Here is a 27704-nt window from a genome sequence, read left to right as displayed (position 1 = left end):
CATGTGTTGTTTCTATCTTGCAAAGTTTGTAGAAACTCTTACAAAACATTACACATCTGTTCTGGCTCAAGTTTCTCTGCCTGTGATTAATATGAAGTTACTGCTGCTTAAGAAATCAAGGATGACCAAATTGGATTTTTCTGATTTATTTTAGTGGGTAACTAGCTACATAAATAATGCATAATGAGGAAAGCTAAGTGTGTATTTAGAGCACATCCTGTGTTTTGCCGTAACTGCTGCAAATGTGTACTTGCATTCTTGTAAATGTAAGATGCTGCATTCCTGAAAGCAAGTGGTCTCACAAACTGCAACATCTTTCCATTTCCTAACATCTGGTAACATGTCAGCAATTCATCTGTGTAATGGCTGTTCAATAAGATCTGATTTAATGTTGTTTGCACAGGGATGTACTTGCTATTGATTTAGTAAGTTATGGGAATCTTGAGTAAAGAATGTGTGTTTTGTGATGCAGTTAATGTGGATGAGGGATTTCACTTGATGTGCTCTAAATATGTTTTACTGCTAATAGCCAGCTGATCAAATTGACATGGGCTGGGAAACCAAGTCATGTCCATGTAAATGGCAGGGCAGTGAAGGTAGTATGGCTGAAACTGGAGGTGGAAATGGGGAACCATGCAACAATCAGTGCATGCACCTCTCTGATAAGAAGTGTTTACACTGTTGCAAAGTAAGTGGTTAAATTTAGTTTGGCACTGTTGTCTGAAGAATGCAGCTGTTGGGTTTGTGATAAATAGAGGAATGCTAACCTTTTGGTGTTGATTGCTGGTGTATTCTGTGATCAGGAAGGATGCATGTAGAGTTGTTTTCCATCCCTCAGGCTGTGGCCCAGGTGTTTTAGCTGATGCCAAGATGCGGGTATTTGAGCGCTGCGTGTACTTCGGTGATTCCTGCCAGGATGTGCTCAGCACCTTGGGCTCTCCACACAAAGTCTTCTACAAGTCTGAAGACAAGGTGAGGGAATTCATTCAGGCACAGACTTTGTTCATTGGTATCTCAGTCTCATCATAGTGCTTGTGGTTGGCAAGGGCTCAACATACTACTTGACATAATAGACGAGGCTGAACCATTATGTAGTAGGTTTTAAGAAGCTTTTCCAAAATCTAAATTGATGCAAATCTGTTTAAATTTATTTTAAAAATCAAATTGTGTGATGCTAACTGGTTTAAGAATTGTTACAAAGGGGAGTGCTTTTGTATCCTAGATGGGCCTTAGCAAGTGTGTGCTGCCTATTTTTTTTCACTTCTAGTATATGTAAAATAACTTCAGCATATGCTTTGATCTTTTCCTAATGTTTTCACACAGCATAATGTAAGTAAACCTTTTAATTATGATAACTGAAAAAGCTGATGTGTCACTGTGCTGCTGCAAGCAGCTGATGGTCCTGTCATGAAGCACAGTATCTTCCTTAGTTGAACAAAGGCTTCAAATAAGGTTATAGCAATTTGTTTGAATGTAGAATTGTTATTAAAGGCATTCATCTTTAAGCATTATTGAATGCATCTAAAAAGTGTATTTCTTGCAGATGAAAATCCATTCGCCCTCACCCCATAAGCAGGTCCCATCAAAGTGCAATGACTACTTCTTCAATTATTTCACACTTGGAGTGGTGAGTCGAAAGCTTCCCTAAACAATTCAAGTAAACTTCTGATTGAGTTACACGGCAATCCTTTCAGGAGGCTAAACGCTGTGGGAAATGAGAGGCTGCAAAACTCTTGATTGCTGCCTTAGGAATCTCTGGATATGAACAGTTACACTTGATTTCCCTTTAACACTCACAGATTTAATCAGCAGCATTTTATCTCCACCAGTGGATGGAGGGCTCTTTGCACTTTGGCAGTCTCTTAGATTTTACTCCTTTTTCTGTAGTACCTGATGCATAGGTAACTAGTTCTTATTCCTGAGATGTGTGCCACAGCATCAGTTGTGAAAGCTTACTGAGCTGTGGTGTGTAGTTAAATCTTTGTGCTCCTTCTTGCAGCTGCTTTGCTGTAGTTTACATTACTGTAAATAATATGCAGAAAACCAGGACCTCCTGAGAAAACTTGCCAACATTAGCAAATGAAGCTGCAGTTGTGATTGAGTGCTGGAGGAAATGTGTTATTGAATTTACAGTTAGTCTTATTTTCAAATACTACTTTTCATTATTTGATTCAGTTTCAGTGAGATAAATGTATGTCACTCTACACAGGGGCTATTTTAAGTAATCTCAGGTTAGTTTAGGGAATGCCTCCTTCCTACCCAAATTGCTTTATCTGTGCTTTTTGTCTTAAACAGGATATTCTCTTTGATGCAAACACTCACAAGGTGAAGAAATTTGTCCTGCATACAAATTATCCTGGTCATTACAACTTTAACATGTGAGTGTACAGAACTCATCTATTAAAGAGTACATTAAAACAAAAAGGAAATCTTACCTTCTTTTTATAGAATTACAGTATTTTTTCATAAGTCTCTTTGGTGTATCTAGTAACCTGTGGAGGTTGCAGGCATCATTAGTAACGTTTTTAGTAGTATTTTCTTTGACTCTTAAATGCCTTTATATACACTGGCAAGTATGTTTAAAGCAGTGAATGAGGTGAGGTAGTTCTTGGGCCAGGTGTGATGTGCAAACTCTTGATAGAGGCAAACTTGTATTAGCAAGATTGCCCATTTTCTGGTAGCTACATTGCTGTTTTCTTCCTAACGTGATTTCAGTTAGTGATTAAAAAAATCTCATCTTCTGAATATGTTTTCAATACTTTCTAAGTGTAAACTCTTTACAGGAGGAGTATGAGTTAGTGATTGGATGGCTGGTTGAAGCAGTTAGTGACAGAAATCTGTAGTGCTGTTTCCTAGCTAAATGTTTCTCCATGACTCTGTGTAACAATAGAGTAATTTGTGCTGAAGGACTTCTGTGTCATCTAATAAATTGTATTATGACATTCCCAGGCTGCTGCCTTTTTTGATACAGAAAATCTGAGAACCTAATCTGCTATCATAGATAACTGTTTCATAGCTAAATATTTCGCCATCCATTCTGTGTAACAATAGAGTAATTTGTGCTGAAGGACTTCTTGTATCCTCTAAAGAATTTTATTGGGACATTCCCAGCCTGCTGTCTTTTTTGATGTAGAAAATCTAGCAGAGAACTTAATCTGCTATAATAGATTCATTCTCATTTTCATTTTATTACTATGACTTTTCATGAAAGGGATTATTAAGAGCTGTCAGTCTGTGGCTGTGCAGTTTATCTCTGTTTTCTGATAGCTTTCTGATTTGCACTTTCTAGTTACCATCGCTGTGAATTCAAGATTCCACTCGTCATTAAGAGAGGTGAGCATTTCCCTGCTGTCCTGCTGCAGGGGGCACAGAAAGCTCCAAGGGGAGCTGGGATCAGTTCTTGTCTCTGTCCTTCATTATCAGAGGATGCTAACAGTGACAGTCATTGAGACAGAGAAGAAGTTTTGGGATTAGGTTTCTATTTAAGTGGAAAAGACACTTCAGGGCAAGGTACCAGTTCTCTTATTTTACTTACACTACTTTTTCCCTTATTTGGATCATGCAAATATTTAGCTGCACATCACAATATCCTGTAATGCTACTGCTCTGCTGGAATCAATTACCTTGTACCTGGAGGCTCAAAATCTGTAAGACAGTGTTAGTCTGAGCTCATCTGTCCAGTCCACTGGTATTTAATATAATCTGGTTTACCTGAGAATGAAAATAAACATCCAGATAAGTTGGCTCTGTGTGCTACAGATGAAGTATGTTTGTGTTCACCTGAAAATAAATATATAAAAAATAAATCTATAATCAGTAGTGCTGATTTGGCAAGGTACTAAAATATTCCCAGCTCTGTGCTTGTAACTAATCTCAACAAAGTAGGGAAATCCTGTCTGAAGATCACAGTGATTGAAGTCGACTTCTTCAACATAAGAAGAAATGTGTACTGGGAAGGTGTTTGGATTATCCAGGGAATGCCAGATGCTGCCTAGGTTTTGGCCAGGGATGTTTTCCACATTCTGATTGGTATTTACTGGAAGCACTTTGCTGTGTGAAATGCAATCCTCCTGTGGCTGTCACAGCAGTTTGAGCATATGGAGGATTAAAATCTGCAAAAACAATGTTTGTGTATACAGGCTTATATGAAAGTTGACTTGTACTTCAGCCAAGAGAATGAGCATGAGAATTCTCAGTTCTAAAATTATTTTCCCTTAGGTTATTGTATTCAAAACATTAATTTGTGATTAATTTTATTTACATCAAGTATCATTATCAATTTATTCTTAATGTGTCTGTTTTTTTGTTTAATTGGCATTTCTGACCAGCTTTTCTGGCCTCTAGCTTATGTCCAGGACATGCAAGAAGTTGTAAACAGATATAACAGTTTTGAAGAGCCCATCTTCTTCCCTCTGGTGGCAGTGCTGGATGCAGTTTTATCAGTTCCTTTTTATACTTCACGTTCAGATGATAAATTAAGTGCCAGACAAGTTATCTTTCAAGTTGCACATATTTGATTCTTCTGAACTCTCAGCACAAAGAGAGCATGTTTAGAGAGGGAAAAATACAGAGGAGCAAATGGTCTTGAACTTGACTGAAAGCTCTGCTTGACATGTTTAGTGTCTAGGTCCATTCCCACTGTTTTGGGAACATGCTTTCAGTATTTAGGAGTACCCAAATATATGTATGTAAGATATGTATGACAGTACTTGAAACCACCAGCAAACAGTTTCTGTTTAAAGGCTGTAATTGTAAATACAATGCTGTCCTTTTATTTTTTAATAAGTAGGCTGTGATTCCCAAGCTCTCTGCCATCGTTATTTTGGAAGAGTGATGTTTTAACTGATTTCAGGCCTGCCAGCTCCTGAGTCTCCAAATGTCAATTTTAGCCAGATGTCCTTCCAAGTGCAGTGGTGTGTTTTGGACTTGATGAGTGGCACATCATGTTACCTCCTGGAGTGGCCATGCTAGGCCTACTAGCTTAGTGCAAAGAGATGGAGTTTATTCTCCAGTGCTGTTCTTCCATCTAAGATTAAAGCTTAAGCTTTTATTTTCTTAAAGTTGGGACTTGCTGTAAATAGAGAGGCTTTATCACCTTAACTGGCATTTAGTCAGTGTTCCTGACAATTCTGATTGCTAGTGAATGCTGATAAATTTGTATATGACCTGATCTAAAGCTCCTGTGTCTCCTACTATCTGAATTAACATGCCAAAATAAAAGATTATTTAGGGGACTGTTCAAGGTTAAGCTATAAAAGCTTTTCTGTTTTTGTTTCATAGATAGTGCTGATTCACAGACAGAAACATGTACAACGTACAGCAAGGTAAGCCTGTGCAGAACTGAGTGTTTCCCTAATTTTCTTAAATCATCTAAATGATTCAACTTTACAATGCACTTCAAAGAAATTACAGCAGTGGTATCATGCTGTTTTAAAGTGGAATAGTAGAAGGCCAAAAGTTAGTGTGTATCTTGTGTTTTAAATATTTTGGTGTGTTAAGTGGTTGAATTCATTTGTAATAGCACTCTTCAAGTAAACTAAATTATTGCATTATGGCATGGCTTGCATTTTAACACAGCTGCAGGTAGAAATAGTGACATAAGTGATGGGGGAAAACAACAGCTGGTGGTGGTTGAATGTTAGCTGGAGACATGTTCCTAAACAAAATTCTCAGTTACTGTACTGAGCATAGCTCTTGAAGACATGTACTATTTAATAAGAGAGTCTAGTGCCCTTCCACTTTCTTCTGAAGGGCACCAGTAATGGGATGTTTCTTAGGGAGTAGCCTCTCAAAAATGTCACTGCCAGTGTGACATCTCTTGATGACAGCAGACTCCTTGAAGACTCCACAGCCTTGCCACCTAAATGAACTTCCCAGCTGGGCAGTTGCTGCTGCATATTTGATAGCTGCATTAAGTTGAAAAACTTCTCAAAAACTGTCTCTGCAGTCAACATTCAGCCAGGGCTGCTGCTCCTCTCTTGGTTCCTGGGGTGCCAAATGAAGGCTTTCCTTGGTGAATTTTGGGTCCCATACTGGGAAGAAAAATTGGAGTCAGCAATCTGGAAGATGCCATTCTGTGCTTTTTGGTTTGAATTAACTCCCTTTAGTGCTTTGACTTATTTCAGTCTTGTGTGTGAAACTGCAGCTTCTTGGAGTCTGGTTCAAGTGAGGAAAACTGTTGGGCATTCCCAATCATTAAATAGTGCAGCTTTCCTCTTCTACAATATTGTTGCTTAAATCAAGGAAATATTTTTGGGAGAGGTAGCAGTGGGGCTGTTTTTCCTCTCTGCAAAGGTATGAGGATATTTTGTTGAAGCTTCCCATAGCTGCTTTGGTCTCTGAGGTGCCCCTAAAATGCCTCAAGACTTTCCAGCAACATTTTATCCCTAAGACAAATAGAAATTTTTATATTAATAATTCTAATTCCAATGTATTTTTAGACAAAAATGAGAATATACCTTAAGAGAATTTACTAGCCCTAGCAATAGATAGTTACATTACTGAGTATGGCTCCAGTCACAAAATACTTCTGTAAATACAACCTCAGGTTTATTTGACAAATAGGCTTGTCACTAACAAATGTGCATGGCACACTTCCTAGATAAAAAGAAGAGTTTTCTTTTGCCTCATTTTAACACACATTCATTGATGTATTTGCAGTGGGACAGTATTCAGGATCTACTGGGGCACCCTGTAGAGAAGCCAGTGGTACTGCACAGGTAAAAATCTCTCTCTTTATTTTGCTTGGCAAGGACTGGGTTGACAACAGAGAACAAGGAGGAGTGTTTATAGCACTGGTTACTTTTGTACTGCTTTGCTGGTTAAAGTTTCAGGGTTTTTTTGGCCACTAACAAGATAGCTGCTCTCAGAAGAAATAAACTGACATGCTGAGTGAAAGCATTTCCAAAATTCCTTAAAATGCAAAATCCAGAGAAGATCTCAGAGAAAACAGTGCATTAAATAGTATCTTTATGAGTAACAAATAGTGTAGAGTTTTGTACTTTTTATAAAATATTTCAATAACATGACATTATATAGCACAGTATATATGCATATGATAATATACATAACAGCAGTCTGTCTGAAGAAACTTGTCTTTTATGAACATACATGGTTCTACAGTTCCTTCAGGCTGACTGAAGATAGAATAGCCTTAAATTGGCTGTGTTTTGTGGGCATTGAGGTGGATACTGGCTTAAATGGGCATTATCTGTTTGTACAGTTATCATTTTATGATGTGAAACCAAGATTTGTATCTCAGGACAAGTGTAAGTGACGGGTACTGTGCAAATACTACAGCAATTTCAGATAAATTAATATATTTTTATCAAGATTTCACATAATTTTGACTTTGTTTTTTTTTTTCTTTTTTTCCCCCTCCTTAATCATTGTGCCCTTTGTTCCCCTTTACACCTGTGTCATGCCAGTGAGATGATTAGAGCAGAAGCCATTGAATGAAGTAAAGCTAAGGTGAAATAGTGATGACATAGAGCCCTTCTATTCTTCCATCTGTGTTGTAGAGAGTAGTTCAACCAGAGAGCACTTTACTGAGCTCATCTCAAATGGCTCAGACATGCAATTTGAAAAACTGACCAGTTTACAAGAAAGGACAAAAGGTAAATATTCATTAGGTTTTTTTTTTTGGCTGTAATCTAAAATTCATTGCAGTCAACAGAAATTGTCAATGTACAATCAAAAAATACAAGAAATAACTGGAAGAAAGTGCTACATAGATCTTGAAAAATACTGTTAAATAAAACTTGGATTATTCTATTTCAGCATCATATAGGTTAATCTTCTTAACATGCTGAATCCAGTTGATTAATAGATAGTATATAGTAACTATAAATACCAGACTATATATAGTAAATACATGTAGTAGAGGTTGAGACACAAAGGGAAGGATTTTGCAAAAAAATAATGTGTAGTAACATGGTGCTTCTCTCTTTCTGTGTGTCTGGGGGTTTTCTTAGGTTTCTTTCTGTTCAAGTTAAGTGCAGGAGAGTTTTCCTGTAGAGGTCACTAGTGGCTTTTTTTTTTTTTTTTAAACTTTATCCCCAAGTGCTATTAATGGTTCTGTGGCATCAAGCAGAATTTCCTTTGGCTCACTTGGAGTCGAGCAATGGTGTGCATAATGTAGAGGTACTTTCTTTTGATGAAAGCCATGATAAAGATACTGTAATTCACCTTATATTGCTGAGTAGTTTTCCTCCTTAAGATGCTCCTGATCCTCACATACCCATTTTAAAATTTTTCCCCTCTTTTCTGTTCAGGTCATCATCTCCGAACAACACTAACCCATTTGGGTCAACTTTTTGCTTTGGACTGCAGCGAATGATCTTTGAGGTTAGGAAAAAGCCCTTTTACTTTGTCTGAGCATGGGAAGATGAGTCTGCTGTTCTATGACTGGCTTCTTACTTCCTATTGCAATAAAAACCAGTGTTTGGGAGTGGTATAATTTTAGTGCCTGTTGGAAGAAAGAGGGAACTTTGCAACCTCTTCTCTGAGATTGTACATTTGCATGTTAAAGCTGAAACTTCAAGTTTGTCACCTGGAACTTGTCCTAGCAGGAGATAAGTCACATGATTGGCTGTGTCATGGAAATCTAAGAGACTGTGTTTAGGAACTAGCCAAGGGCTCGTTGCTGTCATTTGTTGTTGGGATTTCTTCCTTCAGGCAGATCACTTCTGTATTCACCATTTTAATACTTCTGATTTTCTGTTTAGTAGCACTTTGTTTAATTTCCCTTCTTCCTGCTGTGCTTTTGCAGGTGATGCAGAATAATCACATAGCTTCTGTTACTCTGTATGGCCCCACACGGCCCAGCAGCCAGTTGAGAACGTCGGACCTTCCCCAGTGAGCATCCCCTGCAAAGTCAGCTAATCTCAATGCTACAGAATTAGTACAGCGTGCCTTGATTTGCTGCCACTTATAATATGGAAAGCACGTTATGATTTTATTTTTTTTCAATAAGCCTTTCCACCCAGGAGTGGTGTGGAGAGGAAATTCTCTCAACCCTTCATCATGGGGCATGGAACTGTTGATGGAGGAAAGCAGCTTAGGTGCCTGTGCCGTCATTTATTCCTCTCCGTTGCCCTCGTCCTATGCAGCGCAGACATGAAGAGACTGTCCCTCCTTCTCAGCTGGCAGAAGGGGGAAATGGAAGAGGGGCACGTAATGACTGCAAGAATTAGAAGCACAAACTTTCTGAGCCTTGGAGCATCTGGAAGCAGGTATTGATTTTAGTCTGTTTGTGTTACTGTATTGATGTGGTGGTCACATTTTAAGAAAACGTGTGTGTATATATATATAGATCTAAACACCTCGGTATTTCTGTGGCTTAGGACATTGTACCAAGTGTGACAAGGATGTATATATGTCCATGATTTCAGGCACCACATCTTTGTGTAACTTTAAACCAAGCAAGTAGCATGTGCATAATACTTGGTTGTAACATTTGCACTACATACACTTTAATTACTTGATAAACGTTTATCTTCACTGAGGAGCATCTGTGTACTGGGTGAGAGTGGGGTGTGGTGGTTATTTAATGTACACTGCGCATAAAGCTTATTTATACAGTGGATCAAATTTATCCACCTTCCTGCACTAATATGTACTTGATATGCTGATACAATTTTTTTTCTGTCATGGCTGGTTTACTAATTTTTTTCATATGCAATTTTGAAAGAAAAAAATTCTGGAAGGGGTTATTTCTATGATTGAATTATGTTTTAATGAAAAGGTTTGATACAATTTTTCATACTAGTGAAAAATTTAACAAAGAAATAATGTTGCCTCATTTACCTCTGTTCCAAAATCCTTTATTCCTACTCTATTTCCTCAGAGAAAGGAAAGCTGTATATAATGGTATCTCAGAAAGAAATTCTGGAGTTCTGCCATCACCAAGATAACCTTTTCTGTAACTTTTGATGTATGATTTTAATTTATGCCAAAGGTTTAGCCAAAGACATCCTCGTAGTTTCACCGTTTCTGTACATATATGCTAACTGCACACCCCACCCCAGCAGACAGGATATAGGCTTCTTTCTAGTTGGGAGATGCTGCTCGCAACATTTTATCCCAGGAGGATACTTTAGGTTTCTAGTTCTCTTACCAGTCTTATTTGGGAGAAATAGGTGGTCTGTCTTTGAAATAATGAACCCTTTTTAAAAATGGACAAGAGAAATGTATAATTTTATCCCATTTTTAATATTTTGGTGTCGCAACTTGTGATACATAGATGACAATTTTGTGAGTTTTACTATGTGTGTACAGATTTTTGTAAATATGACATTTTTGTAATTTTAACTCCATGTACAGTGTAATCCTGTATAGTTTATCAATGAATGAGAGATAGGAAATCGAATGTTAAGTGAAGTTTGGGATCCTGGACCAGTAGCAGGGATAAATGTGTGTGTGTGTGTGAGACATTCTTTGCCATTTAGTCTTCCTGTATACTGTGATACTCTCAACTGTTTTGCTAAAACAAACAAAAAAGCCCCATGGAGAATCTAATGGATAAGGAAAAAGTTACTGTTTACCTTTATCCCTAGGTGTCACTCCTGTTGAATCCCTGTTCAATCTGTGCTGTCTCCTGTGATCGTTGCTTGCTAAGAAAATTCTATGCCTCAATCTTCCTTTTTGTTTCCTCTCTAATTTTAATTTCATTTTACATAGCCCTTCTGTAAATTAAATGGAATAATAATGAGCATGTACACTGAAAGAAAAATAAAAAGAGACTCTCAGTTACTGTTTTTGTGTTAAATACAGTTGCTGGGTGTTTTTGTAATAAAATCATGGATGTTCTTGCTTTTTTTCTTATCAATTAGTTTTTTTTTATTTTACTGGTTTTCAGACTTTGTATTTGAAGTACCTGATGAGTGTATAGTGACTTTATAGCCAATTCAGTATGTTCTCCAAAGAAACAGTAACTAACATAACTTGATAGATACTTGTAAGGTTCTGCCCTGAAGTGGAGAAGTCTGTAAACTGTGGTCGATAGCACCGTGGACTCTGCATTGTGTTCAGAAATGAGATTGTTATGCTTCTGTGGGCCCTTGGGGATCGTGGAAATCAATTGAGCTTTGAAGAGGGGGAATATTGCACAGCAGAAAGGAGGAAATGCCTGCAATGAAAGCTGCAAATGTGAATTCTCCTACTGCATTCATGTGCCCCAAGCGACTTCACAGAAAAGCTCTGGGAGTCTCCCTGCCCCAAGCAGCTCAAGGTTAATGCAGGGCACAGGGCAGGGCACTCCTGCCCTGGCTGTGCGGGCAGGCAGAGCTCTCAGCCTCCTCCTGCAGCCTCCCTCAGAGCTGCAGTGCACCCTGACCCTGCCTGCTGCTCGGCTCAGTGTGCTCTCTCAGAGTTTTATGGTCTCTCAGCTGAGGTGCTGTGCCTGCTGATTCTTGTTACTAAAACGTGACAGCAGTCCTGATGCTAACTTCAATTAATTTTAATCCATCCTTTTCTAATAAAGGCTGCAGAGAAGTTGCAAGAGGAGATAAATCCTTGATGGGATGGTTTGAGTAATGGCTATTGGTAGCAGATGCTACCAATATCCTCCTCTCAAGCATATTGAGTTGAATTTCTTCAACTCAAGAGTGAGGTCAGGCCTGCTGCTGTAGCATGAGCCCTGAGACTTAGGACAGGAGCAGCAGCTAACCTATGGTGTTTAATAACTACAGTGGCTCCCAGCTTCACTTGTAATGCTCTGGTGAGATCTAGTGGCTTAAATAGTATTGGTAATTAACAGTTCTCTCCTAACAACCTATATACTTCTCTAGGTCAGCTCCTTGATATTGAAAAATTCTCTGCACAGACAAAAAATTAAAGGCAATTTTGCATCTTGGCTGTTGCTGCTGGGCTGAGCTCAAAGCATTTGACTTTTGGGAGAGGCAGGTGTGAAGAAGCACCAGGAGAGAGAATGTGGAGCTGCTTTTATGGATTTCCTCACCACCCTTTGTGAATGCAGCTGTTCACAACCCTCTTGTCTGAGATGTTTTGGTTTGTCTGCTCCTTTTTGGATTAAGCCAAGCCAAGCTGTTCCTGAGCTGATGCATTAGAGAAGCGTTGTGGAGCATTTAAGGACTTGCTGGCATGAGAAGTTCAGCCATGGGTAGAGGGAACTGATGTGGGTTTGAATCAGAAAGAAGAGAGGAAGGAGTGGAGGAGCTCTGGGGGACAAGGCAAGGATGGCAGTGTGGCAAGAAGGGAGGCTGGGATGAGGCAGTTTCTCTGAACCAAGAGCTCTTCTGGGCAAAGGGCTGCTCAGGGGGAGCAAGGGGCCAGCTCTGCCTCCCCCTCCAAAGGAACTGAGAGATTTGGGCTTCAGATCCCATTTTGCCAGGTGGCCTTGTTCCTTGTGATAATCCTGTGTGGTTTGATACAGATCCTGCATGTTGGCAACATGTGCATTGATCCACCATTTTGGTTTCATATGATAAAACTGTTTGATATAAAGTATAATTGCATTTTTAATAAAACATGTAGTGCATATGATCTCCTTCTGATGTGTGCTGTTTTCCTTTGTAAAGAGGTCAGGAGTTTGTGTGTGTGCTTAAATTGCAGTACTGTCCACAGTATTTCATTTGTTTACATTTAATAAAACTGATTGTTGTGCCGTTCTCTAAGAAGGTGAAGCTGACATTTCTTCACCTATTCTCCAGGCCTTCAAGCAGTCCCTGGGTTCCTGTGATGGCTCCAGGCAGTGCTGTATAGATAAGTGCTGCTGTGTAATACTAGATCCTTCTGTTCCCCAAAATGCAGTTCCTGACAAGGAAAAGCAATCTTCTGTTGCCAGGAACTGCCACATTTTTAATTCTAAACAGATTTTTTTTTTACTGAAAGACTAATCATATGGTGTGTGAGAACTGATTCATGTGATCATGATCATTCAAATTCCAGAGCTCCCATCCAACCTGTTTAAAACAAAATCTTTCAGCTCTACAAGTAGATGGTGATTCATCATTGCTTTGGGGCTGGCTGGAGATTAGGGGCCAGCTGCTGTTTTCCAGAGGGAAATCGTGGGTGTTGCTGCCCCCTTCACACTGACTTTCTACCTGCTGTTAGAACCTGTTAGTCACTTAACTACTCTAAGCCAGAACTTCTATTATGTTTTTGTGTTTGGTGGCTCAAAATGTACATTGAAAGTAAATCTGTGTGAGTCAGTGTGGCTCTTACTTTGAAAGAAATGTTACATCCAAACCCTCTCTTCCTGCTTTCTCCAGAGTATTTGGGCAAAGACCAAGTTGTCTGATTTGGCACAATTTCACATAGGCTGGTTGTGTTCAGGATATTTTTTGATGTTACGATGCAAGAAACATTATTCTATGCTAGTTAAGATAGTTCTGTGTCACCTTTTGCTTGATAAACACCTTTTTTTTAAACCTTGATTACACCAGTGCAAAGCCCCCTCCCCTCTGCCTGCCTCTGTCAGCCACAATCTGCCACAGCACATGGAGCCAAGGAAATACCTCACTGTGTGTCTGTGCAGTTAAAATCCTGGTTACTTCTGGTGGTTCTTTTCATGTGAAGCATGAACCAGGTTGTTTCAGAGAGAGGATAAGGCTGAAGTAAAACAAGGGGAAATGAAAGATGGAGCTTACTGGAGATAAAACTGTTAAGCATTGAAAACAGGCTCAATGAAGCAGAGCTCGTGAAGGATTTTTTTGGGGGGAGTGTATGTGTTACTTGGGAGCTCAAATAAGTACTTAAGGTGCAACTTAAATACCATATTCTTTGCCTATGTGAATTTGTACTGTGACTAGTAAAGATACTGTTAAAATGTTTATCTGCCAAAGCTTGCATCCCAAGCTCTTGTGGTGGATGTGGGGATGGCTGTTTTTCCAGCAGGTGGAATAATTTATCCTCATCATCTGGAAAACATGAGTGCTTGAAACAGGAGGAAAGGTAAGCTGGAGTTTGCAGAGTAGGGCGCTCATTCTGGTGTAAGAGACCATTATTACAGCAACTTTTGTTCTGGACTGGCTGTAATGGTTTCATGTAATCTTTTTCATACATTAATGAATTTCTCTTTAAATTTCACTCCTTTAGTTATTTTGAAGTACTGCATATTCCAATTCTGGAAGCTGGTTTTAAGTGCCTTAATGCTTTACACCTACACTATATATATATATATATATATATATATATATATATATATATATATATTCCACTGAGTGCATAAGTTTCATTCTCTTATTATTATACTTCAGAGAGGCATTTTGTTTAAATACCAATCAGAAAAAACCCTGCATGATTATGCAATGTGCAATCTAATCAACTAAATAATCAAACCAGCCTGATTTGCTGTATTCCCTTTTCCCTTCTGCTCATCTCAGAAAAACTGCAGCCCTGAAATTCTGAATTTACCCTGTCCCTTGCTGGGTAAGCTCTTCTGCATCCACAGGTAGGGAGGTTACAGAGATTATTTCACCCTTTTCTGCTTCTCTGGCTGTAGACACCAGTTGTCTTATTGTCACACCTTGATTCCCACCCTGGGACAAGGCTATCACTGCAAACCTGTGTTAGGTTTTTTCCAAGGTTTTAGCTCATGGATTGTCAACAGATGGGCTGGGAAAGGGAGGGGGAGAGAGAAGATCCCTGAGCTGAGTCTGAATGGTTTGGAGAAAGCATTGGGCTGGCCAGGAATGGTGGGGGAGCTGTTTGCCACTCCTGGAGGGACTCAGTTCTGCTCCTCCTTTGGTTTTACGTTCCTCTTTGCTTTCCCCTCTCATTCCTCAGTATGGTTTTCTTACTGATCATAAAAGCAATGAAAAATTGTATTTAAAAGTTTTACTGGTTTTTAAAACTGCCACTGCAGTTAGTAGCATCATTAGGAAATGTGGTGGGCTGATTTTCTGAGCTGCTGAGACTTGCAAGTCCAGCTGGAAGAGGTACAGCTCAGGAGATCAGCAGTTTTTCATGCTGGGCTTTGGGATAGACTTCTTTTTCTCTCTGATCTGATGGTCTTTCAGCACTCCCCAGGGAATGTTCTCAGTGCTGATATTTAGTGAAGGTTCTCTGAGCCGTTTGATTATTTTGTACTGTTTGAGTTTGCAGCTGAGGTTTGCTTCTGGAAACCTGCTGCAGAAAGATGAATAATTAAGATGCAGACAGGAAACACAAGATTTTAATACTGAATTGCTTCAGAGTCCTCTTTGGCTTCCTTTTTTGTTATGTCTGTCTGCAATGGCTTGACCAAATGACGGATCTTGGCATTCCCTACCAGTTTGTGTGTCCAGAGATGCACTTGGAGGTGCTGAATGTGAGATTCAAGCCAGCTCTGCTCATTGTAGTGACCAAATCTGGCTACTTATGTACAGCAGAGGCTGGAGAACAAAACCAAATGGATCTTTCATCAAGAGAGACTCTGGTATTCACTGGATAAGAGAATGAGCTATTCTATAGACTAAGATAATGGAGTAAACAGTTCACTCTAGCTCTGTTTCTGCCATCAGGGTATGTGCTGGCACAGACTGTGTCAACACAGATGTTGAACAACTTTGGTCTGGGACAAAATGCACTCATTAATGCTGTATTGTGGATAGATTACAGATCTCAAGATATTGCAGAGGGAGGAGCCAACTCTGCATCTTCATGTGTAAAAGGAAAACCTTAATAAGGACTGCTGAACCTGACTAGCTGCCTCATAGGAAATTGCAAGGTAAACTCTGTTTATTTTTCTGTCACTGCCATTAAAATAAGTCCAGCGTAAGGAAACACCAAGTTATCCAAAATAATGAATAATGTATTTTTCGTGTTACTGTCTTCATGAAAAATCCCTGTGATTTTAGTCTTAACGACATGTGTGCAGGTGCACTTGACAAACTCATTCTGACAACTAGAGGCATGTCTGCATGCTGTCTTTTAATAATGGTATAAATAATTTCCCAAACTGTAAACTACTCCCAGATAATACATTTCTGTACAATCTCATAAATACACAAGTATCACACGTGTTAGCAGACAGAAGCAGGAGTGATTTTGTCCTACCAGTGAGGCTTTGGCTTAGTTCCACACCCTGCAAAGCTCCTTGTGAAGCTCACGTGAACATTTGATATTTCAGGATTGCATCCTGGAAACATCTCAAATGTAGAAATCTTTTCATTTCTATATAGCTGACCTTTTCTTGGAAATACATGACTGTGAGGCTTGAACTCAAGATGAAGATTACCAAGGTGTAAAGCTCTTGTTCATAGTCTGCCACAGACACTCCCAGCCTGCTGCTCTCTCTGTGCATTGTTAGTACCAGTACTGAGCCCAAGCTGCTGTGGGGTGGGAGGGAGGGAGGGAGCTTACCCACGGATATGAAATGCAGCTGTGCTGCAGGCTCTGTGCAAGGGAAAGGAACTTTGGGCTTTTATGACTGATTATAGTTTCCTTTGAAGCTGTGTGGATGTGCCATCCCAAGGGGTTCTCTGATGGACAGGAGTTTTGTTGAGGGGGTAAAAACTTGTAAAAGAATTAACAAACACAGTATCAGAGGTGAATTAAGGCTCTTTGTCCCATGAATTTCACAGCTTTGTAACCCTGATTTAGAGGAATTCACTTCTGCTTTGATGTCTGATAAAAGTATATTCTTCTAAGGTAGTCTGCTGTTGGGAAAACAAAATGCATCAAAGTCTGGACTATACTTTGAAAAACTGAGCAATTCACTGTTCTTGTCTGATGCTTAAAATACTTACAAAGTTCCTGACTGAACCTTGGAAAGCCCAACAGAAAGATTGCTGGGTGGTTTTGATTTCTTGTGTTAAATTTAGGTGGACTTTTATTCTGAAGTCCTTTTGTCTGAACACTCTCCCTTCACATGACACCCGCAGCAGTATGAACGTCCTGGCTGCCCTCTGCAGCTGACTGTGCTAAGCAAGAGACCAAGGTCTGTAGAAACCAGCCCAGTCCACTCTTTGGTTTGAAGCAGCTCCCAGATGTGATGCAAGCAGCAGCTCTGTGTGGGGTTATGCTTATAAGCAAAGGCCAGAGGATCTCTCCAGACACAAACCTTCTGAAAATCTGGGTCAGATCGTGAGAGTGATCAGATACTGTTGATGACTTCTGAATTTTCCCTGAATATCAGTCAGCATAGTGCAGAAAGCCTGAGCTCAGGGAAGTGCCAAAACCTGCTCCACTGGTCCCCTGAATCTTGAGCATGTCAACAGAGCAGATATTTGAACTGAGAAGAATGATGAAAAATTAAGACTCAAAGTGATCAACTCAAAGTTCTTGTCCTTTCTGTAAAGGCCCTTTGTAAGTCTGCTCCTTTCTAGTTATCTACTTACCTTTGTTCCACCAGCCATGCCAGCCTCAGCATCCAGTTTGATTTCTTGTAATCCACCTGAACTGCAACTGTAGGACCCCATTTCAACAGCTGTTTGTTGTTCTCTTCTTACAAGGCCTGTGGAAAACCAACCAGGCAGCAGTGATATCATCTGAGCAGACACTAAGGGGACTCAGTTTCCTGTACCCTAGTTACTGTCTGGTCATTTTTCAATGAGTCCACGTCAAGGAGCAAGTTGACAATGATCCCTGTGCTCCCTGATGTCTGTTCTTACCTTATATCTTCTTTCATTTCTCACACTTCTAACCATGCCGGAAAATGTCCAAGGACTGCATTTTTCAATGTGCTTTTACACACTCTCCCACTAAGCACTACTATAATTCTAATAAATAATAATAAATAATATATATGTTATGATTATTTGGACTCATTAGTACAGAAGGACCCACATAATATGTATGTGCAAATATAGGATTTGGGCAAATTGATGCAATTGTTTGTTGTCTTCTCCAAATGTTGTAAGTAAGATGTGCTAAAAACACTTGGAAAGTTGGTTTGTTGGGCTGTGTCAGTTCCAGGCTCCCTTTCTTGGCTGGTTTGCTGTGTGTGCTGTGCTCTGCCTGCATTATTAGGGTGGTGATGCTGGTGTTGTTATCTGAGGTTTCTTCTTCCATTGGAAAGGCTTCTTCACCTGCTTCTTCTGAGTACAGGAAAGCCGTGGGCTGTGGAGCAGGTTCCACATTAGCCAGATCTCAGCAACCTTCAGGCTATGAACTACCATGAGATCTTTGTAAAAACAGGGATCGAACGTCTGTAGGTGTGGGGCAGCAGAAGGCTTAACAATGCCAAAGGTCTTGAATCCTTCGTGTAAAATGGGCTTGAGGTTGATTCTCTGTAAGCACATGCCCAAAAAGACATCATCAATGGGGAACAGCTCCACCTCCCTGCAAGCCCTAGAGAGCTTCCTCATGGTGCAGCTGGACAGCAAGAACCCTCCTCCTCCGGCGTAGGCGGGGTAGACGCTCAGCCCGTACATGGTCTCTGGGATGTAGTATTTGCTCTTCCGGACACGGATGGGACGGGCATTGTAGATGATGTCCCCAACAAAGAGATCTTCAGTGGGATCGTGTCTCTTGAGGAAATCAACAATGTTCTCGACATTGACGAAAACATCAGCGTCACCTTTAAAAATAAATTTCACGTTGTGGCAGAATTCAGCAGCCCAGCTCAGGAAGTGGATCTCCTTCAGGGTCAGGTTGAAGAAAGTGTCCATGAAGTCCCAGAGTAAAATGTCCCGGTATGTCTGACTCTCCTGCTGCATCAGGGTCTCCCATGTTGCCAGCACTGTCCTATTCTTTGGTGTTCCCAGGAGGAACACTCGCTGGATCTGCTCCCCATTCACCAAACCCTCCCTGCCCCAAGTTTTCCGGACAATCTCACGCCTGTCAAAGTCTTCAACTATCGATTTGATAGCAATGAGCAGAAAGGGACCTGCCGGTGTTTTTCGGCATTTCCTGGGCTGATTAATGAGGAGATTGAAGTTCCTGTTATCCTTGTTTAGGAGATAGAGCTTGAAGTTGAAGGCAGAATTAGTCAGCGGGGGTGGAGTTGTAGTTTGGACCCTGGTTTTGGCCACTTCTGTTTGTCTCATGACAGGGGTAACTTGGGGTCTGGGTGCAGTTGCTTCTGCTGGCATCAGCCTCTCAGGTGCTCTGAGATCAGAGAATACTTTTGGTGCTACTCGAGGCTTGTTCTGTGCTGGCTCCTTCTTTCCTGCTGGGACTAAATGTTCCAGCTGGGAGTAGAGCAAAGAACAAAGTGCCACCAGCAAGAAGAGGGTACAGATCACATCCCCTTTGAGGCGAACTCTCATTGTCTCTCCAGTGTTCCTGGGACTGTTAAAAGCTGTGTTTGAGCTGCCTGGCACCACTGGCCATCTGTAAATAAACACAGTGTGTCAGCAGTGAGGATTTGGCAGGTCTGAAGCAAGCAGGCAAGACTAACTGAAACATCATTTAAAAACCCAGCAGCAAAGCACATTTTACTCACACAAGCACAGAGATGTTGAGGAACTTGTCAAGAGGCACAGAGGGTTGCAAACTTACTGCTGATCCCAGGGCCAGCCAGCTCTGTGACTTGGTTAAGCAGTCATCCATCATCCTGAAAACCACTCTAAGCACAACCCAAAATCCTCCATCCCTTACTGCTGAATGTGTTTTGTCATTTCAGAGATTTCATTGGGAAAAGCAAAGTGGAAAATGATAAATGATGCCATTCTCCGTAAGTAATTGTGTTTTTTCCCTTCTAGCTTCACAACCATTACTTGCTGCTTTTAGACTTTTTGACTCAAACCAGGGAGGCCCAGACTGACTGCTGAAAGACCAACTCTTCATGGCAGCATGTTGCTGGTATTTCCCTGCCCACGGAACCAGCTTTTGTTAAACTGTGATTTGTATTCAAAGTGAATACATTGGGTACAATCTAGAATTCACACAGGACCTTTCTCCTGCCAGTATTCTTTATAAAATATTAAACCATTGTAAGTAACTTCCATTAATAAGGTTAGAAGGGGTCATAGGTGTTTTTCCTCTGCCAAATCACCCTAACCCCTAAGTGAGAGGTGGGGAAATAAATCCCAATATGCAGAAGCAAGACAGAACATGGTGCTAGGAAAATTTTGTTCATGTATGATAGATGAAGCTGCCTTTTGAGATACAGGACTTTTCTTCACTTACACTTTTCCTGGAGATCTTCTGTCTTATTTGATCAGTTCTTCAACTGCAAACAAAATGAGAACGAAAGAGCAGTAAGAAGGCAGCAAGCAGCAGGTACCCACAGTTCAGGGAAGAGCTGGTCAGGTGTCTGAGCTGCAGCAAGGCCAGGTCCTCTCATCACCCTGCAGGTGCAGCCACTCCCTGCAGCAGCAACAGCAGAGCTGGACAGAGGGACCCCACAGCTGCTCCAGGAGGAGGTGAGTGACCATCACCATTCCTTCCATCCTCAGCAAGAAGGAAGTTGAGCCCCACCCACAAATTTCCCCACAAGTGCACGTAAGTATTTTATCCACCCATGAATAATGTATCATTTCATGTGTGATTTGTGGCTCTCTTGCCTGTGCTGTACTAAGAGAAGCTACTCATGAAGGTATTACAGTTCTCTGTCCTGAATTAGCTGAGATCATTTCCAAAGATGACTTCTGGGATAAAAAAGCTGGAGAGGCACGTTTGACAAGGACATACAGTGACAGAAGAAGGTACAAGTGCTTGGTAAGAATTTGGTAGGATCTATTTCCATCAAATTTCCTTTTACTGTCCTGGACTGGATCGCTTGCTAATTGTTCATTAACTATCAATTTTGTATCAGCCATAATGTTAGGTTTTCAAACTCAAAATTAGATTAATAAGTCTGTAATTATGAAGCAATAAAATAGTGGCACCTGTGGTATCTAAGCAATATTTCAAGACTTAAAAGGAAGAAAAGTATTATACCAGTTGATTTCTTGGCCAGACCCTTTAAAATTCTTAGATGCACATTATTTGAACATCATAATTTAAATATTGTGCTTTTTCCTCACTGATTAACTTCACCTCCAAGGTACTGTTGAAATAGAGTATTTCATCATCATCATATGCTATTGCATATCTTTTTCCCAAGCTCCAAGATGTTTACTGACCTCATTCACTTTGTCTCCATTATTTATGAAATTGTCATTTTGGAAAACAACATATCCATGCCTTGGTGTAAGGCTCCTTCCATTCCTGGTGGATTTAAAGTCACATTGGCCTTGTCCTGATGACCATGGCTTTTTTCCTTAGGCCTTTTTTCTTGCCTTTTACTGCCCTCTGATAGAGGCTTTTCTTCATTTGTTAGCTTTTTTGTTTACCTTTCACTCCTCTCCTAGGCAGATGCTTTCACTGGCATAATTTTGATACTAATAGCAGGATTGAAAAATATTCTCAGATCTCTTGTAAATTGTTTTTCAAGTGTTTAGAATACTCAGGATCTGTTTTCTGTTTATGTTCTTTCTGCCACGTGGCTTGGCTCATAACCATGTTCAGCCTCATGAAACAATCCCTCCTGACATGTACAGGATGTTGGCTTGCATTTTACATCTGAAGTCCCATCTCCTTCTTCACAGCAAATTTCTTTTTCCTTTTCTATGCAAAAGTTTGATCTTATTTCAGCTGCCAGGCTTCAGATGGTAATTAAGGAGCTGGATGAAAGTCCTGGATTTTTCCTGTGTTTAATGTTATCGATAAGGGTTTGGAATAAAATGTGTGTGTCATGAAACTCGTAATTTCCATGGCTTGAAGCTTTTTATTGCCAGCATCTCAGAATCTGGCAATAAGTGCCCTTGGAAAAGCCAAGGAAAACCCTGAATTGTTACAAGCCTGGGCAGATATCCCAGATTTTCCTCTGTGTTTTCTTTTATTGAAAATAAAGTATCCGAAAGAGTGATTTCCACTCTGAAATAAAACAGTTCAGTGCTGAATACAGACCTCTAATTTACAAATGAAGTTGCCAGCCCTTGAAGTGATTCCTTGATCTAATTATACGGATTTTCCAGTCTTTGCTAGGTATTTCCTTCTTTGGAAGGAAAATACCCTTGATTGTTACAGTGGTGTAAGCTCTATCCATGGATGTCAGTGTGGGAAAAGCTGTTCTGCTCTCGAATACAGAGGGACTGATGATTCTGGCAGATGCTCTGGTATGTCCTAAAGCCAAAAGGATTATTCATCCACTTTGACACCAGGGGAAAAGAATTACAGGGCTATCAAAGTGAGCAGGAAATATTTGATGCCAAAGGAAAGAGATGAGAGCACAGCAGAGCGTTTCTCAGCACAGCACATCCCTGAGTGTCTGAGGCTGATGCACCTCTGCTTCCCCTGCTGCTGTGGGGAACCCCCATCCAACCTGTGAAATGGAGCTGGGCTTACAGACTGCTGCATCACTCAGGGCCTTGAGGAATGGCCTGGCTGCCAGCACTGCCTCTTGTGTCCTCCAAGCTTGGAAAAACAGGCAGCTGTGCCTCTTTGTGTTGGCTGTCTGGGGATGGATACCGAGGAGTGTTGAGTCTGGCTTGATGAGGTCTGGATGGGATCATGGGGCTTGTCTCCCCAGGACAGGGGTCCTGGGGGAGGCTGGGGATGTTCCATCCTGGGCTGAGCACCAGCAATGTTAGAGGGCTCAGCTGGGCAGTGGGAAGAGGCTGATAGGTCCCATATCCATGAGGTGGCAAGATGGGAAGCCATACATAAGGAATTAGTTGGAAGAACCAAGGGGGCACATCCTGCAGAGCCCAAGAGCCAACAAAAGGCTGGAAAGCTGGAAATGGCCAGAGCTGGGCATGGCACCCTGATGAGCATCCAGGCAGGGAGACTGACCTGCACTGTTGCACACTCGGGGAGAGGGCCCAGTCCTCTGCCTGGTTTTCATTTATTTGAGAGGAGGATTCTGAAATGTGGCCAAGAACAGCTGCAATAAAAGCAGTCAAGTGATGATAAAAAATAATAAATTGCTAGCCCTTCATTCCCAATGGAATGATATGAAACCTTGAGCTCATCCTGGCAATCTTTTTTGCTGCAGTCATGACACCTCCATCACTTGGCACTTCTGCTCAGGGCCAAAGTGGGAAAAGGTCTTTTGGAGCCTGTCCCCAAATTCAGTCACGAAGCCTTGGTGATTCTGGCACGCTGCTTTGTGCCTTGAGGAGTGGTTATTTGATCCAGCCAGCCCTGGGAAAAGCAGCTGAGATAATCAACCTGAAAACATGATGCACTGAGCACGGGGGCACAAGATCAGCAACGAGCTCTGCTGCCCACATCCATCCCCACCAGACACAGCTGTGGGTTGGCCTGAAATCAGCTTCTCCCTGCTGCATGGGAAGTGCTTCCAGCTCCCTCCTGACTCCTGTCCTCACTCCTGACGCTGGAGCTGCCACTGGTAGGTTTGGGCTGGGCAGCAGAGGGACACGGTGTGGCCATGCAGCACGTGGGGTGTGGCTGTCTGTCTGTCTGTCTGTAAAACGAGCTAAAGAAAGTCTGTGGGATCCAGCACTGATGGGTTTGATGAGGTTTCTTTGTAATCATCAGAGAAGACTGTACAATCTTGGTGGTGGGGATACTTTGAGCAATGCTTCAGGTTTGGGATATTTGTTTTCATTTCATGTTTGCTGAATGCATTCCACAAGAACAAAGTCATCTTGTAGCAGCCAGTGCTGGATACCGAGATCTGCCCGGGCTCTGGCCTGCAAGGGGAAAAGGTTGTGCACGTGTTCTTCTCCTGCCTTTGCCTTGTTTACAGGAATTCTTCCATCCAGATTCCCTCAGCAAGAAGAAAGCAAACTCCCAGGATCCTCCTCACCTGGTTCCTCTGCCCCAGGGAGAGTCCTGACACTGTTCAAGAAGCTGTAATGCCACAGCCTCTGCCCATGCTGCAGCTGGGGCTGTGTGAATCAGAGGTGTGCAGCTGAGCTTTCCCGCCCAGAGCAGGATGCTGACACCAAGAAGTCTGCACTGCCTGAAGCCCTGGAGGCTTCATCTTCCCACCCTTGGTCCCATCCCCTGCACCCCTGAGGGCTGGGAGAGGGTTTGACTACTGTGCCTACACTGCTTTAATTTAAATGTCTTGCTGAACACAGGGACGTGGGAAGTGTTGTTTTGGGTGAGGAATCACATGTTTTGCTCTCTTTAAGCTGCACTAGGCTCCATCTTTCTCCTACCCTTCTACAAGAACCTGAAGTGCAAAGGCCAAGGTTTCAAGTCCTCAATATTGTGCTGGCAAAACTTCATCTGGGCTCTGGGGTACCCACAGGGAACTGTGTCAGCTTCCAGTGCTGACACATGTGAGGTTATGTGGAGTTTGTTCTATCCCACATACAAAAACTTGCATGAAACAACTTGAGTTTAATCATTTAAGCTAGGTTTGAAGTGTTTAAAGGGGAAAAGTAGCTCTGTGTGTTGGAGCAGGGGAAGAAGCCGTGTTCCACGTTCCACTTCCTGTTTGGGTGCCATATAATGGCTTTTATTCCTCCATGGGTTTGGGGATTGTTTGTTTGTTTATTTTTCTTTGTTTTTCTACTGCCCCACTCGAGGAAAAGTCAATAACCTCATCAAAGTTATTGCTTTAAGTGGCCCTGGTGTTGAACAACTCCTCTCTGAATTTCAGGGTGTTTGTGAAGAGCTCTCATTTGGAGTTACAGAATTATAAAGTGATGCTGAATTATTTGATCTTCTTGATTAGAAGACAGAAGTGGCTGAAATACAAAGACCCCTTTGCATGCTGGTAAGTGCAAAGCCCTAGAAAAATGAAGTAACCAAAACACTCGCTGTGCTGCCTTACCAGATAAAAACTCATCCTAATTCAGATGCTTACAAATTCTGAAGTCTATAAACAAACTGAGAGCAGACTGTAGGATTTAATTAGCTGAGTGTCATGAGAGCTATTCCAGGAATTGGGTTCATGAACCAGAACCAAGGGAGCACAGTGAGAGGAGCAGAGGCTCAGTGTTCAGCTGCCCACAATGGCACAGCTCGGACACTGCTGGCCAGTGCCACAGTCACAGCACTGCAGCATCACTGCTGTTGTTATTTGCTGTAGCACCTGGAGGCAAAAGCTCTGTTGAGTCAAATACTGAGGAAGCAGGTAACAAAAATGCAGGCCCTATTCCAAAGACAATTTCCAACTTTCCTGTCAGAGCTGCTTTTCAGGGCATTTTAAATTTTTTTTCCAGGCCAGAGCAAATGAATGTATGAGATCCATGCTGTTACAGGACAGGGTGCCTTATTTATCTGCCTGCCTCAGTCCTCAAATATGTAGTTTGATCAGCTTCCCAGCTGGCTGGTCCCATTTCATTGCAGTTTCTTCTGTTGGCACTGCCAACCTTCCCTTTGCAATGCCAGTCACGTTGGATAACTGCTTGCAAATGGCTGCTGCCGTCACCTCCTTTCACCTTCCACCAGTCAGAAACTTCTCTGAAGTGCAGAAACTCAAACACAGAGGAACTGCAGAGCTGCTGTGTGAAGGCTGTTGAGGTTTCCATGTGCAGGGGTCCCAGAGAGGAACTGGTCCCTCCTCGCTGGGGACTGTGGTCCCGTGGGAGCCCTACTGACCCTGGGCAGCACCAGCTGCCTGCAGGACTGAGCTCCTGGGAAGGCTGGCTGCCAGCACCCTGCTCCCCTGGCCCTGCTGGCCCAGTGTCACTCGGGCACACGTGGCACAGTTTGGGAGATGCAGCTTGTTTAAGCAGTGCATGATGCTCTCCGTCCCTCTTGGAGAAGGACGCGCCGTGGGGGCAGTGCCCGTGCAGCACTGAGCGGTGCCAGGCACCCGGGCTGGGCTGAACTGTGCCAGGCACCCGGGCTGGGCTGGGCTGAACTGTGCCAGGCACCTGGGCTGGGCTGAGCTCTGCCAGGCACCTGGGCTGGGCCCCAGGATCCTGGGAAACCTGCAGTTCCTCTGAGCACAGCCCCACACCTCTAACGAGTGCTCAGCTGCCTGCAAGGTAGGAGAAGGTAATGGCCAATGACCTTCTGCAGGTTCAGCAGCCTCCAGAGGTACTGTCCTACCTTCAGATGCAGTCTTGCTGTTGGTAGTTTGATTTTCAGAATGGCGAAGGGCTCAGCAGCTCAACTCTGAGTGCTCTGGGGAGGAGACAGGTCCCTCCTGAGTGGCCAAGGTGAGGAACCTCCAGTCTATCTTTCAAACATTAATTTTTCTGGGCACCAGGAGGGGAATAAAGCCTTGCAGGTTTGTGAAGGAGTAAGAAACTGAAACAAACACCTTCCTTTCCCAGCCCTCCCCAGGCTGCAGTGCTTGCCACCTCTTCAGCTCCCAGACCCTCTTCTGATAGATAACTTGCCCAATGCACCCTAAACCCAAGCAACTGCAGTGCAGTAGCATGGATGTATTGTTACATCCATGAGAGATGGGACAGAGAGTACATGTAGATGTGCTTTCAAGATTAATTCATTTCAAGATTATACCCAACACAAAAGTTTCTCAGAATCTGCCCAAAAGCTATTAAAAAAACATCAGTAACTGCCTGATGATTCAGAGGGGCTAAATTACTTTCTATCTTTGTGACGCTAGAGAGCTTGAAAAATCCCATGTTCTGCTCAAAGCATACCACAGTGTAACACGGGGAAGATTCATGTCCTTTTACTTTTAGCTTGTAAATGTAATGTGCCACCGCTGGAACACGTTTGTGGATGGGAGGAAACCCTGTCTCAGAGCGCTGCAGGCATTGTCTAAAGAAGCCCCACATTTCTGTTAAAACAACCTAAACATTCAAAGAAAGTTCTTTGGAAAGTAAAGTGTAAAGCAGATGTCTCAGGGCTGGAGCCTGCGTGTTCAGAGCCTGCAGCCGACCCTGCTGCGTGTTAACCATCACGGTCCAGGCTGCTGCACGTAACGACATTCAACAGCAGCAAGGCGAAAAGAAAAGCAAAGCTGGGAGCAAAGGGAAGCAGTAAGGACAGACTCCAGTCCACCCTGCTCTCTGCACAACTCTCCCCACCCCACCGAGATCAAACACCCTTAATAGATACTTACACCGCATTTGATAGCGCCGATCCCGCGTCCCCTCGGTAATGTCTGTGCAGCGGGCTGCCAAGCAGGCACATCTGGATGTAGTTAGCGAGAGACATTGCTCAGCCTTCCCGCGGAGCAGCAAACCCTGGCGGCTCGGGGCCGTGCCCGCCGGCAGCGAGCGGAGCTGGCCGGGCCGGGAGCGGGATGGGGCCGGGATGGGGCCGGGATGGGGCCGGGATGGGGCCGGGATGGGGCTCGGCCGGCCCCCAGCACTGCCCCAGCCCGCAGCCAGGGGAGCTCGGCGGGCAGGGCAGAGCCGGGTCCCGTCCAAGCCCCGGCACGGGATGGGGCCGGGGAGCGCCGGTGGCCCCGGGACGGGGCGGAGGTGTCGGGGGGCAGAGCGCGCAGCCAGGTTGGGGACTCGCACCACTCCTGCACAAAGGCTGCCTTTTTGCTTTCCTGCCCCCGCCCCCACCCCGCCGTAACTTTTTCCAATAGGAAATGTACTAATTTTTCTGAGTGTCTTTTTATTTTCCTTCTATATTTTGTCTTTTTTTTTTTTTTTTTTTTAATTCCCTTGTGAGTATTTACCTCTGCAAAGAGTCAAAATGAAAAATAGAGGTTGGGTTCAGCTCAAGTTAAATCCACTTGGGGGTTGTTTCTTTTCTTCCTAGTAGGGAAGTGATGGGAGGATGTGTAAGCTGAGCAGTGCAGAGGCTGAAGACACAGAGTCAAGGGTTCTTTCCAAAACCTGGAACAAAAAAAAAACCCCAAACCCCACGGGTTTGTTTGGTTGGTTGGTTTTGTTTGTTGTTTTTCATTTAATTTGAAATACTTTAAAACAGGTTTTATTTGGAGCCAAATCTAACGTGCCATCACTACTGATCTGCCA

General features: G+C 42.5%; 2 protein-coding genes across 8 annotated transcripts in view; one reads left to right on the top strand and one right to left on the bottom strand.

Annotated features, from left to right (window-relative positions):
- The window catches only part of PHAF1 (phagophore assembly factor 1), a 36707-nt gene extending 24203 nt beyond the window's left edge, over positions 1-12504 (top strand). The window contains exons 10-18 of one of the 3 annotated variants that reach the window (XR_014957906.1): positions 839-972; positions 1544-1627; positions 2296-2378; positions 3290-3333; positions 5281-5324; positions 6661-6719; positions 8274-8346; positions 8771-9233; positions 10557-12504. Coding sequence is in view for 1 of the 3 variants with exons in the window: in XM_021535229.4 (XP_021390904.2) it covers positions 839-972; positions 1544-1627; positions 2296-2378; positions 3290-3333; positions 5281-5324; positions 6661-6719; positions 8274-8346; positions 8771-8860 (611 nt within the window). In the remaining 2 variants the exon portion in view is untranslated. Of the gene's footprint in view, positions 1-838; positions 973-1543; positions 1628-2295; positions 2379-3289; positions 3334-5280; positions 5325-6660; positions 6720-7427; positions 7617-8273; positions 8347-8770 lie in introns of all 3 variants that reach the window. The other 2 variants (XR_014957907.1, XM_021535229.4) reach the window with 2 other exon arrangements.
- A 3352-nt stretch (positions 12505-15856) lies between these two features.
- B3GNT9 (UDP-GlcNAc:betaGal beta-1,3-N-acetylglucosaminyltransferase 9) lies at positions 15857-27533 on the bottom strand. 5 transcript variants are annotated; one of them, XM_085589668.1, is made up of 4 exons: positions 27404-27455; positions 26834-26904; positions 20017-20059; positions 15857-19218 (listed from the first exon to the last, which is right to left on the bottom strand). In XM_085589668.1, the coding sequence occupies exon 4, from the start codon at positions 19152-19154 to the stop codon at positions 17910-17912; it is 1245 nt and encodes a 414-aa protein (XP_085445794.1). In that variant the 5' UTR covers positions 19155-19218; positions 20017-20059; positions 26834-26904; positions 27404-27455; the 3' UTR covers positions 15857-17909. The 5 variants fall into 5 exon arrangements, with proteins under 5 accessions (XP_085445794.1, XP_085445791.1, XP_021390905.3 ...); XM_085589665.1 differs by lacking the exon at positions 20017-20059 and having other exon boundaries at positions 27404-27533; XM_021535230.3 differs by lacking the exon at positions 27404-27455 and having other exon boundaries at positions 26834-26993.
- Between the last annotated feature and the right edge of the window lie 171 nt (positions 27534-27704).

This window comes from Lonchura striata, chromosome 11 (genome assembly GCF_050655825.1).
Source record: "Lonchura striata isolate lonStrDom1 chromosome 11, ASM5065582v1, whole genome shotgun sequence".
Taxonomy (NCBI): domain Eukaryota; kingdom Metazoa; phylum Chordata; class Aves; order Passeriformes; family Estrildidae; genus Lonchura; species Lonchura striata.
Note: the sequence above shows the minus strand (reverse complement) of the source record. Positions and strands in the feature narration are given on the sequence as shown.

What these genes read in the sequence shown, in the direction of transcription:
- B3GNT9 (XM_085589664.1), bottom strand. Translation starts at nt 26,928, where the DNA reads ATGTCTCTCGCTAACTACATCCAGATGTGCCTGCTTGGCAGCCCGCTG. An exon ending in TCGGCGCTATCAAATGCGGT is followed by an intron (nt 19,219 to 26,833) that starts GTAAGTATCTAT and finishes GTTTATTTACAG; the next exon opens with ATGGCCAGTGGTGCCAGGCA.